General features: G+C 38.6%; 1 protein-coding gene across 39 annotated transcripts in view; it reads left to right on the plus strand.

The window, feature by feature from the left end:
- LOC135205827 (zinc finger protein 316-like) overlaps window positions 1-18,579 on the plus strand; it is a 216,098-nt gene that overhangs the window by 19,822 nt on the left and 177,697 nt on the right. Inside the window, exons 6-7 of one of the 39 annotated variants that reach the window (XM_064237040.1) lie at window positions 16,418-16,613; window positions 16,847-17,474. The exons of 36 other annotated variants lie outside the window; for them this stretch is intronic. In XM_064237040.1, the coding sequence (XP_064093110.1) occupies window positions 16,418-16,613; window positions 16,847-17,013 (363 nt within the window). In that variant the 3' untranslated portion in view covers window positions 17,014-17,474. Of the gene's footprint in view, window positions 1-1,309; window positions 1,802-16,417; window positions 16,614-16,846; window positions 17,475-18,579 lie in introns of those variants that run through there. 2 more of the 39 variants (XM_064237032.1, XM_064237054.1) reach the window with 2 other exon arrangements.

Consider the following 18,579-nt stretch of genomic DNA (forward strand, 5'->3'; position numbering starts at 1 on the left):
AAAGAACATGAAAAAACATCGTATTTACTATCGTGAAGGGCAGTTTTCAAAACGCTGCCTTTGTATCATATTTCTGTACAGAAATAAAAATGCCTTTCACGTAATACATTTTCACACACATTTTAAACAAAAGCATGAACAATTATGAATCGACACATCCATAGCTAAATTTGTCCACTTATGTAACTCGATATTTTCGGCATAGAACAGCGTCAGAGGCATATATTTTACCCTAATACCTACGTAATAACTCTCCATAAAATTTGTTAATATAATTTGCATAACCTTTATGGTCTGAACGGCATTTCTACATATGTATGAACTCGTTAGACAACGGCGCTAGTGGCGCTGTTAACTGAAATTTGTGCCGTAAAGATACTTTTAAAATGCCTTATTTTTCTTTAATGAATATTTTTGACAACCGCCGTAAAACCGATTCGCCGTTGAGTGATTGCGCCGTTCACGCGGGCCGCCTGTATATAGTTACATACATATTATTATATATATAAATTCCCTTGATATGCACATGAAACTGCTCATACTTCAATCAGAGTTATCATGGTTAATTTGCAGGCTGCTGTTAACTGACTTCTATAGTTTTTTGAAATTTAGAGGAAGTAGGTTTTTAAATTTTCCTTCCACAAATGTGATGGATGTATTTATCACATACGTACTTTTAACTCTTCGTGTATCATATGTTGGGGAGTTGTTACTCCCTTTAGTGCCATTGGATGAAGAATAGGGGGGTCGGGGGGTTAAAATAGTTTCTTACTGCCATGACATACTTTCCCAGGCATGTTGTGGAGGGTTGCAGAATGCTTACTGAGTGGCTCTAGCATAGAGTTGATGTATCTCAGGGGCTTATGACACCCCTGGAAATTCAGTGTTAAGTTGCTCGTGATGTCACATAAACAATTATTATCCTTGTGTATTGTCACATTTCTCATCAAGAATTATTAGTTGAAGGTGTTTTTTGCTGAAAACAACACAGATTTCTGGAGCATCTAATTTGGTTTTTGTTTATTCAAGATGCCAAAAGCTGTTATTGGGGCCATGCCAAAGGGCAAAGTTGTGAGGCATCTTGGTGGTGGTGGTGCTCAAAGAAGTAGCTGTGGGGGTGAAACATGGTTTTTGGGTTTAAAAAGAAAAAAAAAAAAAAAAAAAAAAAGATAGCTTCAAAACGCTAATCTTCAAATATTAAGGTTTAAAGCCTACCTCATTTTTCTGCTTCCTTCAACTTGCCCTTCTGAATGCTTTCGCACTCTACTACAAGTACACAAGGGGTAGGAAGAGGCTCACTCTTCGTCAGTTTCAGGGACACAGTGCCAGTGCCCTCCTATACTACGGTGAGGACCAGTGGCCTGACTCTGGCATGAAGATTCCCCATGCACCTTCTCTGCCTGGGGATGAATCGGCAGATGTGCCTCCTTCGGCCAGAGCAGAAGCAGAGGACGACCCTAGACTTCCCACTTCCCTCAGGACCCTTCATGATCCTCCTGATCGATTGAGGTTGGGGGATCACAAAGAAGAGAAAGTTGGGAAAGGTCAGAAGCAAAAGAGATGTCGAGTATGCTTTATGAATGGCGTAAGGCGAGACACAACTTTTCAGTGCTCCCTCTGCAAGATAGCCCTCTGTGTCGTCCGCCGAGACTGCTTTATGAGGTACCATACCCAGCAAAAGTACTGGTGTACTCCGCCTTCTAGGTCCATGCTTGGTGTGAGGGCCAGGCATTTTCAGTGACAGCTGCCTGTGCTCTTCCTCCTCCAACTTCAATTAGTCAAAAATGCCAGATCTTTCAGCTGAAGGGGGAGGAGGAAAGAAATACCTCCTGAAGAACCAGGACAAAAGGTAAGTCATTTTATTCATGATACAAAACGGTAAAAAAGCAAGCATACGTTCATATTTGGATCTCTCGATAACAATAAAAATAAAAATATTGTTATTAATAAGGAAAATCAAGAAAAGTTATTGCTCTTGCATTGTATTCTCTAATATCCTCATCATTTTTTAAGTACTTCTTATTCTGTTTGGCACAGGCAGTTCCCTGTTGGGGGGGGGGGGGTGGGGTTTCCGTTCCGACGGCCTGATAAGTGAAAATCGCTGTTAATCGAAAATTTGCAGTTTCGGTGCTTATCAGCGCTGATAACCGGTTAATGGCAACCCTGTTAGTTATGTATCAGCACCAATACTCTAGTATTGGTGCCGATAACTGGAAATTGGTGCATTTCATCACCAGACAAGTTCCGTGAAACTGGATCGCAATAACCGAGCCCATTGATAACCTGGGACAACATGTATGATGGAGCCAAGTCTTTGACTTACAAGCAGTTACCTGTTTGTGGTGCCCAGCTTCGGGGTTGCACCTCTGCTTGGGTATACAGTGGACCCCCGGATTAGCGGACTCTCACATTCGCTGTTTTCTCTCGAGAACGTTTCCCGCATTATTTGCAGAAAATTCGCACATTCGTGTATTTTTCTATGAGAAATATCCACAAATTCCTGGTTTTTTGACCAATTTTATCAAGTATAATAATTGCTAGTGGGTTTTTCTTGAGTTTTAACTAACAAAATAGGCTGTTTTTATAGGGGTTCCAAACATTCGCGGGTTCCAGCTATTCACGGGGGTCTGGGTTACGCATCCCCCGCGAATCTGGTGGACCACTGATCCCTTACGGTGCAATAAATCGCTGATTTTATGGCGCTAGACAAGCCCCATAGAACCAGATCGCTGTTAACCAAGTCTGCCGATAACTGGCCACTGCCTGTATTGATGGTCAAACTCCGCGAACCAAACCCTCGGATAGTATCCTTCAACTTGGGCAGAGGTGTTTTCTATCTTTCCTTGGCATTCAGTCTTTGTTTCATTTAAGCCTAGCAGTTTTCAATAGGAATTAGGTAGTATAATGAATTGCTAGGGCTTTCAAATTTTGAATATTATGTTCCTTGATTACTTCATCAGCATCTTGTGATCAGTGGCAAGGGACTCCAGCATGAGATTCACATACCTAATAGTGCCTTAAAATGAACCAGTTCACTTGAAAACAGCATACTTCACTTCATTCTTAGTTGTATTCTGTGAAACGAAATATAAATACCCTGTACAGGCAGCCCCCGGGGTTACGACGGGGTTTCCGTTCTTGAGACGCGTTGTAAGCCGAAAATCGTCGTAAGCCGGGACATCGTCAGAAATCCTAAGAAAACCTTACTTTCAATGCATTGGGTATTCAAAACTATGTAAATTGCATTCTTATAGCATTTTTCATAAAAAAAAAACTTCAAATATTGATTATTTTGCATTTTTGGAGTCATATTTCTTCTACCAGATTGGCGTTCTAAGTGCCGTAACCCTGAAACGTGTCATAAACCTGGAAATAATGTCTGATAAATATAATTGGAAAGCGTTGTAACCTTGTAACCTCTCAACGTCATAAGCCGAACCCGTCGTTAGCCGGGGACTGCCTGTATATATTCTTGGGTTGGATGGGAATTTCGATTAACTTTAATGTTGTCGCACTGATGTGTTTCACAATTTTAATTTGCAATATTTTCTATTATGATTACTGCGTTTGTGAAGCACAGTGTGCAGGGAGTCCCCTGTTATGGGCAGGAGGTTCCATTGTGACAGCTTCATGATAAGGGAAAATCGCCGATAACTGAAAATCTGCAATTTATACTGGATCTTGGTGTTGATAACCGATTAATGGTGCCTCTGCTACGGATGTAGCGACGCCATAAGTTCAACAGTTGTTCTTTGAATTTAACAGTCAATTTCTTTATATGTTCATGGGTTTTTTCTGTCATTGGTTTTGTGGCTGTCTAAAAACCTATAAATGATTCGTTAAACTGGGAATTTAGAAAATATAAAAAGTTATGTAGGCCATAAATATTTAAATACACATACTCATAGCGTTATAGTTAATTATCATTAGCAAAGACTCGAGATTCGTTCTTGCAAACTGTAGTTATCTCAATCAACAGACAAGACAAATTTCAATAAAGGTAAAGGTCGTGCATGAGGTCATTAACGCACAAGTGCTTTGGCTAAAAGATGCTCTATATGATTAATATACAGTAGTACAATTGAAGGTTTTTATATTGTTTGTTAAAATTATAGTATACCAAAGGACTGCAGTACATTCTAGATGGAGTACGTGAGCTACGTTGTCCTCCAGGCTCACTCTCATTATTTTCTCGTGGGGATGAGTTTGTGATGATTTTTGTATCTAATTTAATGTGATACAACCGTGAAATCTTAGTTAAATTAGGACCTTTAAGCTTAAAGCTCTTAATGTTCTGTGTTACTAAGAGTACGAAGAACTGAAACCTTTAGGTAATGTTATCTACCATTGTGAACTTTTGTTTAGGAAAAAATCTCACTTGAATTTCGTTACCTGTTTTGAAAAATATATCCCACAGGAATTTAGTTAATGAAAGAACCAATCATGAAAAGAGAGAACAACACTGCTTTTTATACAAATGCCACCAGGTTTATAATTTTCATAAAGGAAACTGGAAATTTGTAGCCTTGGGGGGGCGGGGTTGTTGGAATCAATCCAACTGCCTGATAATTCATAAAAACTGTAAGAACAGGTGTTTTTTCATCTGGTTTGATCTTGAGGTTAGACAGTACATTGCCAGCACTGGAATACCTGTTCATGTCTTCTTATTTCTGGAGATGTGCCTGGTTACTCCTTATCAAGGAGTAATGAGGGTCAGATGCCCTCTTCTTTGATGCCAAGGAAAGTGGGCTAAGTACACCTGTTGGTGAGGCAATCTTGATCAGATTAGTATCACTATTCCCATGAATGCAAAGTTCTATGATTAAATGCACTTATTGTGAAAAAACTATTTAAAAAAAATGGGTATAATCATTTTCAGTGGGTTTTTCTCTAGTTTGAACTAATAAGATAGGCAGTTTTAAGCAATTTTATAGGGGTTCTAAGTATTTACAGATTCTAACTAGTATTGGCCGGGGCCGGGTCTGGTACTCGTCCCCCGTGAATATGGGGCCTCAACCGATTCTGTTGACCTTTATATCACTCCCAAAGGGTTGAGGAGGGATCAGTTAAAAACTGCATGCAAGTTTTCCATTATCACCAGGATTTAGCTAGATGAGGAGAATATTGCATGTTTCCTTGGATACGGAAGTCAATCTGAATCTTCCTGATGTCTTTTTCTTCTACTTGAAATGTTAAATAGTACTCTGAAAGACTGATCTTGAATTTAATGGATTGCAATTGTGGTGAATTGCCATTTTTAGGGAGGCTCATACCTAAACATTTAGGATGCTCATACCTTAAACATTTATGTTCAAACAGTTATTTTGTTGAGTTTTTATTTGCACCCCTCTAGCCTCAGTAGTTCATAAGATTTGAAGGTAGACAGAAAAAGTGTAGAGACAGACAGACAAAGCCATCTCGATAGTTTTCTTTTACAGAAAACTGAATAGCATGTGTCCTCTGTTGGGTTAAATCAAGACAAGATTTTTAAAAATTAGTAAAGTAACATTGCTTTTATGGAGGCTGAGTTCATCCCACGATATGTCAGGAGAAAATGAGTCTGAATCAATTGCTCACTTTTCAGCATGATTAGGATCCAAGGACCAGGTCCTTGGCCTATTCAAAAGTAATAATAGATTAATAGGATTTATTCCATTTAAATGGTATGATTTTTTGTTTCTAAAGTGAACGTTTTAACATTTTACACAACCTACAATGTTGTACAGAACGTTTCATTAACATAAGTCCCTACCTTTCAAGGTTTAGGCTAAGCTTGCACAGCTATCTTGAATCTTTGAATAGTTGTTTTGTACAAATCCTTTTTGAACTTTATGGATTCCTCTCTCTCAGACATAATGACCAAGTATTTTTGATATGGAAATGTAGGACATTTGCCAGTAACAATAATTTTCTTATGTCTCCTTTTCTATCGTAAAGGAATGGCTGTGTTGGAGAATGTAGGATGTTGAGAGAAAATATGTTTGAAAGTTGGTTTTTACCTTCATGGGTTGGATTGTTAAACATGGAACTCATGGTCAAGGTAGCTCTTGGAATGAATGGTTGGGTAGGTTAGTGGCTCCTCTAGTAAAGTTTAGTTTTTAAGCAATTACAGAGTTTTCGTTTAGTATGGATGAAGGTTTCTTACATAATCCATTTCAGAAGTTGACGAAAACTGAAGCAATAATTCCCATTAGAAATAATGTAAATCCCATTAATCAGTTCCAGACACCCAAAAGTATTTTTAAGAAATACAGTTTACAGAGAATAACTATAGTAGTTTTACATACAGAAAACAAGGAAATAAATGTAAATTACTAAAGCAATGGTTAAATGAACATTAAACATCACTTTACCTTTATTGAGGACACTTGTTGGTGTATGGAAGATGGCAAAGATGGGAGAGGGAGGAGGAGAGGAGGTTGTTTGGAAGGGGAATCCCCCCTGAGGACTTCAGGTATCAAGGCCCCATCTTGGGTTACTTCCCATCTTTGTTTTTTTACTGCCACTGGGACCAGTTTACGAGTCACTGGAATCCCTTCGCACAAAATATGTCCAGAGACATCCGTTACAATTGTCTCTTACGATTTGCCTAAAATAGAACAAGACATTGTCATTGAACATGTTCCAGACGAGACTTGCAACAGCTTTGTTAGGGTGATATATCCACAAAATTTTGCAACTAAGTACTTTGCACACGTCCTTCATCACTGAAGAAGGCACATTATCCTTTCTCTCCTCCTCCTCATCTGATGCTGTTGCTATTCCAGTGGAAGTCTTGCAGCTCTTCCCTGTGGTCATCCATCAACTTTGCTATGAGTTCTTTCTTGAATGCAATAGTGTTTCTTGTCTTCTTTATTGAAAGGCTGGCTCTAGGAACTATCTTTGGCTCTGTGGTGGCTCATTCAGCAGTCACACTCGATCAAAACACACAAAAAACACTGGATTGTGAAATTTTCGGACGAATGCGCTGGGTTATGCTCACTCTTGGATAAACAAAAGGCAGACTGGTTCACGAACACTTGGGATAAACAAAAGGCAGGCTTGTTCACGAACACTTGGGATAAACTAAAGGCAGACTGGTTCACGAACACTTGGGATACTTTGTGAGGCACGCAGTCAGGTCGACAAGTTTGAGATGTAGCATTTTTAACTGTACAATAGCCGAGCGGTTGTACAAAAACTTTGACAACATTTCAATGAAAACTAGGGCATACGAAAACTGAAGTTTGACTGTAGTTTTGTAGTTAAGATTTTTCTTTCTTAGTTGTATCTATACAGGCAGTCCTCAGGCTACTTATCTCTATACAGGTAGTCCCCAGGACAAGAAACATGTATAAAAATGAGAAATGAAGTAATGAAAACCTTACTTTTAATCCTCAATATTTATTAGAAAAGTAGGATAAGCTGTTCATGACCTAGGTTTAATAGATTAGCTTTATCTAATCCAAAAGCAATGAAATTGTTGTAATAGATCTGGTTTATCCATTGAATGTTTACAAAATGGTCATAATTCTGAAAGATATTAGACTTTTTCTCCCCCTCTCCTGCCCTGTCTACGTTATTATTATACTACCTCTTATTTTCATTAGGGTGTGGGCTTCTTTCCTTCACTCATAAGTAGTTAAAGGTTAGTGTGAATGTTGTTGATTTACTAATATCCTGCTATTCACACAAAGTGAAGGTTGAGTTACTGCTGTATTTCTCTCAAAACCTAATTACTTTGTTGGCATTTGGTGTTGAATTCAGGCAACTGTATTTTCAATGATACTTGAATCAAAACTTACCCCCACCCTCAAGTCTAAGTATGATTTATTATTATTGTTAAAGCAAGGCTAGTAGGTTTTAGTCATACATCTGGAAGCAAGCATGTACTATTTGTAGTTAGTGTTATATTATTGATATTTTACTGCCATTAACAGTGATGTACTAATTATAGACTTATGTTCGCTAAATGTATTGATGTAATAACTTTTTAAATGCTTGAGTTACAAGACGACGATGATGTCAAGAACACTAGTACACTACTGTTATGTTTTTAACTTGCTAAAGAGCCAGCTAAGCCGTAAGTTAATCGTAAACTTTTTGAAGATTTTTTTGACCTTGTGATACTATATTTGACTGTGGAAATGAATTGACTGAAATTACTAGAAGCAGGTGGTGGTAAAGCACTAATGGCTGCTGACAGACTTGACTTTGGAAGGTTCTTTATTTTGATGGTTAATGTAATTTATCGCTGTACAGTATATCAAAGTTTGGCTGTTGTTTTTGGTGAGTTGATATTTATTTAGTGGCTAGTGTTTTGAGTCAAACTCTCACCCTGAATATTTTTTTTACTTTGGTAAGAAATTGTTACTTTCATCTAGTTTGTTTTTTGTGTTAGTTACTAGTGTAGCTGTATACAATTCACTTTTGAGGTTTGTCCATAGGACTTTTTCTTTTAATGTAAATACTATACTATTTACATTTACCCCATAGAAATAGTCTGTGGAAGAGGAATTTTGTAACTTTAGAATGTCTACACTGTTAGGAATTTGCACTACGTACTCTGGTGGGCGTTGGTAGATAGGTTAGCTGGCCATTATGGATTTAGAGAGAGAAAAAAAAAGGGCTTCTCATAGTTTAGTGTGATCCCTTGGGTTTTTTGCTTTTGTGGTGATTGATTTGAATTTCAGTACAAAATATGCTCAGCGTCCTGTGAACCATTCCCCGCTTGGATTTAGGAAGTTTGTCATTTTGGTCATGAGTTGCCTTTCCTGTTACATTGACAGCAATAATGACACTGATTATATTTTCTTATTCCAAAATAATACCCAAGTAATGTATCTTTGGTTTACTTTAAAGTCATTTGTCTCTCATCCAAGCATTTGGAGGTGAAATAAGACAAAATAGTAAGAAAAGAATATGTAAATATATTATGGTATGGACACCTCTTTGAAATATAGAATTGGCTGATTTGATCATGTTTTGTGCAATTCATTAAAGCGAAAAGAACTTTGTCTTTAAAGCCTGTACTTCGGTTTGAAGTAGGGGTTCGTTGTCAGTCTCAGTATATTTTATCAGTGGCTGCTTTTCATCCAGCCCTATTGCCTCCACCTGAAGTTTGGAATATGAAACCCTCCCATTGCTGTGGTCTTCTACTTTCATAGCCTCTTTGCCACCTTGCCAGCACTGGAACTTGTCACTTGACTCACCGTAACCAGCCTAGTCTATTAGAAGTTTAAAAGTAATTTTTTGTGTCTTGGCCCTGCTGTGTCATAGCATTTTGAAATCTCCAAAGATATAAACTATTCTTCCTCTTAGAAGGCAGGAAGCAGAGAGACTAGCATTGAACCGCCAAGACAGACCGCTTTATTCTCTCTATGTAGCAGGGATCATTGTAATATTTCACTTTGGGCCAGGATAGCTTCATGAGAAATGCCTATCATTCTAAGAGGTTGTTCTTCTAGTTACATTCTGATGACTGAAGTAGTAGTGTGTCAAGATCTTGTCCAGGTTACAATCACAAAGATCTGAGTTTGTCAGAGGATTATTGCTGTTGAAAACAGGTGAACCTATAAATAGCTCTCTCCTCGAGGATCATGCGAGTGAGGTGTTGCATCAGTCTGTAGTTACATCATGAGCTCAGTCCTCCAGTGATTGTTCTCCCTATTGTCTCATGATATGCCCTGACCTGGATTGCTAGCTGGGTGGCTCGTCAGTGAACTGTTCATGAATCTACCACTTAGTCCCTCTGGTGCTTGAGACTTTTGAGCATTCCTTGTATTTCTTGTACTGTATTGATTTTAAAAGATCAAGATTCAATAGACCATATGGTAACATGCTATGTTGGTAGAGAACTGATAAGGAAACTGCTTAGGATCAACACCCACTTGAAGAAACTACTTCCTTCTTTTGAGGTGCTAGGTTAAATGAGTAATGTTTATGCAAGGGGTCTTCCTGTGTTTGAATGCCCTTCTCAGACTTTTGAGGAAGCACCATTCACAGAATTATGCCAAGATAAACAGGAGTCATAAAATCGTCTATACACTTTCTGTTACGAAGTCAATCTACCATTCTCAAGGACAGCTTGCTTCAGATGCAAGGTAGAGGAATGAGTTGTTATTAAGACTCTCCTGTGGGAATTCTTTTGTGTCCTTTCCAGACCTTTGCTTGTAGAAATTTAAAGATCCAAAGGGGCTCCTCCCTTGTTCATTATTCATCCATGGCAGCTGGGGTCATTGCCTATGATGTGCCAACCTCCTTTTTGCCAGGTCCTGTCTCTTTAGCTCCTGTTTAAATCAAAACTCGTAAGCAGTTCTGTACAGAAAGCTTTACCTATTTTGAATTGCCAAGAATGCATGCTCATTTGCACTAGCTATGCTACCTGAAAATGCCAAGGCTCATGTGCTCCTTCCCTTGTGCAGGGTCTCCAATCTTCATGTCTGAACTTACACCTCCTGTTAAATGGCATGCTTAAGGAGAGTAAAGAGTTCTCTAGCCTTGTGGTTTTGCAATGCCTTCATATGCTCAGCTCCTTTGATATCTGTCTTTGCAGTTTGTTAAATAAAGGAGTCCCATGTCAAGAATTTGGGTGATAATGGACCTCCACAGCCACCAGAGCATCTGTGTATATCATGGACAATGTATGTTGGCTTTGATGTTTGTCTCAAACATTAAGGGCAGTTTGGAAGGCCTGTACTGCCTAGCTATTTACTCAGCCCTTGCCCTAGGAGTTTAACAATATACAGGGCCAGCAGTCACTATCATTCCTATGCTTCATAAGGGACTTTTCAATCAAAAGGATCTTGTTTGGCTCTATAGCCAGGCTGAGGAGAGCAGTCCTAATCCAAGTCACCAGCTATAGCCAGAAGGTGCAGATGAGGATCTCTCTCCCTCCATGGACAGTGTATCCTCCAGTGGGTACTTGTCTCCAGAGAAACATTAGAGAACTTGCAGTATGCTTCAGCTACTAAGTCTGGTAGTACAGTTTTCAGGCACCTGCCGCCAAGATCAGATCTGTGGTAGTAAGGAGGCCGTCAGGTAGTGAAATTGGAATGGAGGCAGTTCTAAGTTCTGTCTTTGTAGTCCCAAACATTTTGGAAGGGTTGAGGCCGTTTAAAGAACTCTTGTCAACTGTAAGGATTGGAACAGTGGAGTTCGTAATTAAGTCAGTATGGAGAGGATCTTGTGCGGTGACATCTTCAAAATGCCCACTTCCAAATTCCATTCCAGCCCCTCCTTGAAGTTCTGCAGTTTGTTGGGTATAGAAAGGACTGCCATTTTTCAGTTTTCTGTTTCAGCTTGTCAGGGCTACCACAAGTTTTTACAAGAACTTGTGTGCCTCTTTGGCAACATTTGCTCATCGAGTTGGAACTTGTCTCCTCTTTCACATTGACTGGTTGGTCTCGAGACAAGATCCTCAACAAACCTCTCTGTGATATTCAGGCTGTTTTTCTTTAGGACTGCAGATGAACTGTAGTAAAGTTGACCTGACACACCATCCCAGGTTGTGAATTATTTAGCCTTTTATTAGACATAATTAAGGAACTTTAGCCTCAGGAGGACACGATTCAATGGTTAGTGACTGCTTAACAAAAATTCTAGCGTCCTCAATTGCCAACCAGTTACTGGAAAGTTTTGAACATATCTGTCTGCTGTGTATAGAGAAGTTGGGCCCCACATCCACTTGAGAACTCATCCCTCTAGTTCCAGCTTAACAGTTCTTGGAAAGCAGTATCATTGCCTGTGGATTCTCCAGTTGTCAGGCTTGATAGTGATGAAGCAGTGACAGAGATTAACAATGCCAACGGGTAAACTATAGTTGGCCCCCTGTATTTGTGTTTTCTGGAATCACGAAGTCACAGATTCTCGGATTTCTCTCTGGACCATATCTACCCATTATTCGCGTGAAATTCGCCTATTATTCGCAGTAATTTTCTATGAGAAATATCCAGAAATTTCATCATAAAATGCACTTTTTGTGATAAAACTATTTTAAAAAACCAGGTATTAAAATTGTTAGTGTGCTTTTCTTGAGTTTTACCTACCTAAATGGGCTATTTTCACCATTTTTATAGGGGGTTCCAACTACAATTCCCCCGCAGATATGGGGGAACCACCGTATGTACCTGATGAAGGTAGTCTTGTTATTGGCAGCTCTTTAATAAGATTAATAATATTGAAATTTAAAATTTTTTTCTTTGTCTTTTCTGCTGGCTACACAATTTTTTTCATTAATTTTTTGTACTTTATTGGAAACGAGTTAGAATTGAAAGGTGAATTATACACCAAGGGAAGTAAATAACAGAGGAGTTGCTATTCAGTGGATTAGATCCAGTATAATACTTGCTTAATTTGGAACCAAGAACTCCGAAACTAATATGTACTGTGATTTGAAGACTAACCCGCCTGGCCAAACCCCTGAATGGAGAACACTTCTATAATCAAGCATGACCTCAGTGCATGAGTAATCTTCAGTTAGCAATGTATACCAACTATTGGGAATAAATCCTTCAAATTTTTTCATACTTTGGTTGATCCAGTTACTAAGTCTTTAACCCTTACATCCCAACATATAATTTATCAGAGGTAGTGAAACATACATTCGATCCTGCTACCATTGGAAATATACTCTTACACGTTCTTTATTATAAGTTCGGACACTGAATTTGGCAGAAGTAAATTATGAATAGTAGAAGACTAATGCATTAAGCTCTCTGATATAATTCAGAACACAGCTTAGAATAGAAAGCAAATGGTGAGAAGTTGTCAGATTTTAAGTAAATTATTAGGGAAGTAAACAAGTAGATGTTTATTCATTCATAAAGTCACATCATGCACTGATATAATACAGGTATCACTGTAAAATAGCTAACACTCATGTACATATATACTTAATCTCGAAAAGAGAAAAGTATTCCATATTTTGACTTTGCATGAGATTGCATGCTTAGGTCACTTGCCAAAAATACTTGCCAAAATCATCCCACATATGAATCATGTTGATGACACAAGGGTAACTCTTGATGAACATTTATTCAAGTGGTAATTGTTTGGGATCTTTTCCTGAATCATTGGAACTTGCATAAGTAATACAAAATGTCACAGCCCTCACCAAGATGTTAGCAAAACCGGGAATAGGAGTAAAGCCCTCCCAAGAAGGAAGAGTGGAGACTCTCCGACGTTCCCTCTTACCGTAAAACTTCCTCCACTGGTCCAAAGGCCATGCCCGGCATTCCGTACAAGGATTCGTAATAGTACAAAAATTGGAACGGCACCTACTGCAGGTGACGTGAGGGTCCGTCGCTTACGAAGCCAAGAAATGAGAACACGGAAATCCACGAATTCCGGGTCATCAACGCTGACGTCGAGAAGGAGCAGAAGAAGCCATAATATTAGGCAAAAACATACACAAACACACAAAAGGAACAAAACTGGCAAAAACCGGGAAAAGGCCAAGAGAGGAAAGAACCCCACTCTCGTCCCAAGGCGGTAAAGAAAAGACTGGCGTAGATGTTTGGCGTTTGACCACTCTTCACCCGACCTACGCATGCATTGCCAGATACCACAAGATTCCTTGCTTTCATCTACTTTTTTACTGGATCCAGCTAGGTGCTAGAAATTATTCTATTGTTAAGACCGAGGGTTTGTAGCTATGAAAAAATACAAATTGTCTTAGAAAATTTGTCATTTTGCTCTACAATTGTCTGGGGAAACTCATAGATTTTAGCTGAATTACTTATTATGATTAACCTTCCATATACAGTCTTAACCCCAGGATTCCCAGGGAATAGAGACCACAGCCCTCCAAAAATAGCTAGATTCCATGAATATATGACACCCCTCTAAAAATGCTGATACCTGCCTATTGTAATAGCGTAGGCGAAATTTCCGCAAATAATGTGGACACAGGTTCCACAGAAAAATCCCCGAATAAGTGAAGCTGCGAATCCAGAACCAAGGGAGGGAAGGGGATGGGATTGACTGTGCTGTATACTGTCATATATTTTAGCTTTTAGCACAACAGTTTAATAGAATATCACAAAATTTCTTAGCACATCGTAGCTCTGTAGATCATGCCTTGCACATAGATCGGATGCCATTTTGTGAGGTGATATTGGTCAAACAGTAATATGGCATGATTCTGGTGAAATGTCCAGGCCGCAAAGATTTTGCAGTTACATGACAATATATTCTGATTTTGTAGTTACTTGGCAATATACCTTGATCATGTTTCTTATGTAGAAATAGGTCAAGGAGTTGCCGATGTAGATTATTTGGTCTGATCAGGAACAATGTAGGATCAAGACCATATTTTCTTTGCTCCAAGCATTTGTGACATCCATGGAAGAACATAAATTTGGAGCCTATGTTCAACAGTATGACTTCCGTAGCTTACTGAAACCAGTGGTCAGTGATATGCAGGTGTTGGAAGGGGACTGTGGCAGTTATGGGAGATTTCCATTCATCAGTCTTTCACAGTTCCCAGGAATAACGAACTGCCATTGGCTTTGAAGGGAAATGTAATGATGATGCAGTCTTGGGAGTCTTGGCATCTGTGCCTCTCCTCCTTTTAGTTGTGGCAGGCAGGTCCTAGTCAAGTTGTGATCGTTGATGAATACAGACATGATCTTGTTGATCCACCAAGGTACCAACAGGAATGGTACTTCAACTTTCTAGATAATTCTGAGGTTTCTCAGCTCTGCTGGAAGCTTTGAAAGAAAAAAAAATCAAAATTCACAGATTGTGAAACAGACATTTATGATAAGTGTCTCAAGGATTTGCCTTACCCTTGTGAAGTCTTTTAAGGCCTCCATTTAACTTTTCCCTGAAGTATCTCCGGTTTGGTATTTCAAACTTTAAAATAGTCTTGACTTAGCATTTGTTCCTTTTGCTATTTTTACATTTTCTACAGCCTCCTCTCATGGTTTGGACTTGCTTAAGATTGTTATGTTTATGGTAATTTCATTGAAGTAAACTTGGAAGTTCTATTATCTTTCTCTTGAGACTATTAATTTGGGCTACAGGAGGAAGCAGATCTTTAGACTTTGGACTCCTGGCTCTCAAGTCATCATGAGGGCTTAGTCTGTTTCGTTCTTTGAGTCAAGATGTGCAGATGAAAGTATGTAGTACAGTTGTAGTACTTTGTCTTCATTCTGCCTCTTGTTTCTGTTTACAGAAATCTTTATCCTTAGTCCTTGTAACTGAATACCATGATGGTTATAAAATATGCTGTTCCACTGAGTTAGCTGGACTAGTACTACAGTTCATTGTCAAACGTTTAATTTTCATTAGTGTAAATGTAGTCTTGTTAGTGTATGTACAGAGAGATATAGTATACGTATATGTAGTTTAATGTCCAAACTGTTTTCAGTTATTTTCTTTGAGCTGGTAGACTGTACCGTTAATGATCATCATTAAACAATAGGGTCTGTAATAATGTTGTTGATAGCTTTTTAAGTGGTAGAGTTGAAATATTCTGGGTGGATTCCAAAGTCAATTCATTAATTGAAGTGTTTGTGTGAGTGAAGCCAGTGTGGGTCTACCAACAAAGGTAAGTTGCTGGCAGCATGCACACTACACCTAGCTGGCTCTTTATGCAGTGTTTATGTACTTTTTTTAATCTTACTGTATTATTATTTTTATTATTATGTCTCAGGAACTGGGAAATGTGTTGTTTTTTTTATATGTAATGAACCAAGATTTGATCTGGCATTATGTTGAGACCTGCTGAAAAGATTACTACCCCAGTAAATAATGTGTATGATGCTGCTGCTTATCTTGAAATATTGTCATCAACACATTTCCATTCCTGTGAGCCATTTTGCTTGCTGTGCAATGAATTTGAGAATCTGGCATATTTTATTGATTTTTTAAACTGAAAATTGAAATAAGGCAGTGCATTTTACCCAAAGGAAAAATTTTGTTTTGAAAGGAAAGCAAATCTGAATCTGAAACATAAAAAACGATTGTTGAACATAACCTAAATGAAACTTGATCAATAAAAGAAAGTTATATGGCACTTTGTAACTTCCCCTCCCATTTGTACCTCTCCAGCTCTGTGAATTCACTTTGGATTCATGAAATGGTGTTTTGCTTTTATAAAAGTGCCATGTAATTTTCTTTTTATATACCATGAAATATATGAAAGACATTAAAATGGATATTGAAGGCAGGCAATTTTATACAAGAGATAAAGTTATTGAAGGCAAAATATTAATGGAAATTTATTACTGGAAAAAGTAAACATGATTGAAGAAACCAAGTGGTACCCCTCATTATTTATTGTTGGGCATATTTTCATTGCCACAGATGTGCAGTTTTTGGTTGAGCAAGATTTCATCTTGGTCTTTTTACATAGGCTCAGGTCTTAAGAGAATTTTGTTGTTTTAGTGTTATTGCACTGGTGGAACATTCTTAGAGAAATCTTCTCTTTCAGGGGCGTGGCAGAAGACAGCTGTTGTCCGGGGTAGACGAAGAGCAGTCAGCCACGCCCCATAGGATTTCATCCTCGTCCTCTTATCAGTCTTCTAAGTGGCAGTCTGGTGGTTCTGGCACCCGCCACGCTTGCCCATATTGTGGGAAAACTTTCTACAAAAAGTTCAATTTAGTGACGCACATTCGAATTCATACAGGTGAAAGGCCGTTTGCTTGTCCTTACTGCCCTTACCGTGCAAACCATTTTTCCCATCTCAAGTCACATGTTTTGAAGTTACACCACAGGCCTTTAAATCGAGGTTTAAATCTGCAAATTTAGTCAATCTTTTGAATTCAAAAGACTGAGGGAAAAGAAAAGGAAGTTTGTGTTAAGGAAAAGAAGAGAATACTAAGCAGAGAACAAGTGGTAATGGCCCTGCATTTCTTCTAGGTCAGCCAGGATGGAGGTTGGGTACCGCCAACGCCACCACAATCCTCGTCGGCATCAACTTCAACAGATGTGCAAAGAAAGATTCAGAAGTTGACATGTCCGTATTGTGGCCATTTCAGTCGAGACAGTTACGATTTGAAGAAGCATATCCGCACCCACACGGGTGAGAAACCGTACGCTTGTCCTCACTGTCCGTACAGAACTTCCACTAGTAGCGGCATTAAGGCCCACGTTGCTCGGCATTGGAATGCCACTTGAGACTGATTTTGTTGCATTGTCAGAAACATCCCTGTAGGCGGCGAATCTCTATAGAGCCATAACTGGTTTTTTCTTTTCGTAATTTAGTTTGCATTGCGTGACGTCGGCATTGCTCTCCCAGGTCTTTATATCATGATCTTGGTTTATTCCTGGGTTGCTGGTTTCTCAGGAAATTGTTGTCAAGTGAATCTCTGCTTTATGATATACTACTGTATCTTGACACGAGTAAGAGTAGTGACACATGAAAATGATGGAAAAGTATTTGGTAAATTGTTGTTTTGAGATTTTATTGTTCAGTTCTGTGTTCAAGGCATTGTTGGATTACATTTCATAAAGAGTTGTAACAATGAATTAAAATTGAAAATGGAAACTACTTTTCTTTATTCCTGTTTACCTAATTTAAGGGGACATGATTGGATAAGGGGTTTTAGATTGTAATCAATGTGTTCTCTCTCTCTCTCTCTCTCTCTCTCTCTCTCTCTCTCTCTCTCTCTCTCTCTCTCTCTCTCTCTCTCTCTCTCTCTCTCTCTCTCTCTCTAATATTTTCTGTGATTTTTTATTGCTCCAGGTATAGCGCAAGAAAATGCTTATAAATACATTTCTTTAGCTGACTGAAAATGACATTTCATATACTAAGTAACTTGAGTACGTATATACAGGCAGTCCCGTTTATTGGCGGTGTTGGTTGCCAGCAATCCGGTTAAATTTATGAGGTTTGTCTAGTGCGATTTTCAGCGCCGATTGCACCAATTTCCAGTTATTGGCGATGATAATTGGGTATTGGTGCCGATACATACCTAACAGAGGCACTGTCAACCAGTTATCGGCCGTTGGAACGGAACCCCCACAATACCAGGACTGCCTGTACTCTATGAAACAATTCTATTATGAAAATATCGTTTCTTATCATAACTGTCATGCATGTTATTTTTTTAATTGGAAGAAATTAACTCAGTGGTGTTGATTGTTTTTTAATATTTGGAAAAACATGAGTTCACAAAAAAAGTGAAGTTAAATATTGAAAACATTGAAAGATTGAAAATTTTTTCACTGATGGAAAAGAAGTGTTCAAGTTCATACGCAGAAACTATGTGTTGGAGGTACACAGGGGAAGGATCGGAAAGTTTGTAATCTGGGAGTGGAATGAGAATTTCAGAAGCAGATGTAACTCTGAAAAAATCCTAGATATATAAGCAGCTGATAAACAAGATGGAATAGATGCGAGTAGGCCAAAATATGTCAAAGATGAAAATGGAGAAATTCAAGTTTGAAATAAAGACCAGTATTTTGGAAATCATGGTGATGACAGTGAATAGTAACTGTAGACACAGGCATGATAAGACCAGTGGATCACATAATAGTTGAGGAAATATAAAGATCCCTTGGGAAGAGAGAAGAGTGACGGAGAGGAAAAAGCCCCAGGACCATTTGGAATAACGAGTAACTTGATAAACGAAACAGGAGAGCTTACTAGA

Source organism: Macrobrachium nipponense, chromosome 24 (genome assembly GCF_015104395.2).
Source record: "Macrobrachium nipponense isolate FS-2020 chromosome 24, ASM1510439v2, whole genome shotgun sequence".
Taxonomy (NCBI): Eukaryota; Metazoa; Arthropoda; class Malacostraca; order Decapoda; family Palaemonidae; genus Macrobrachium; species Macrobrachium nipponense.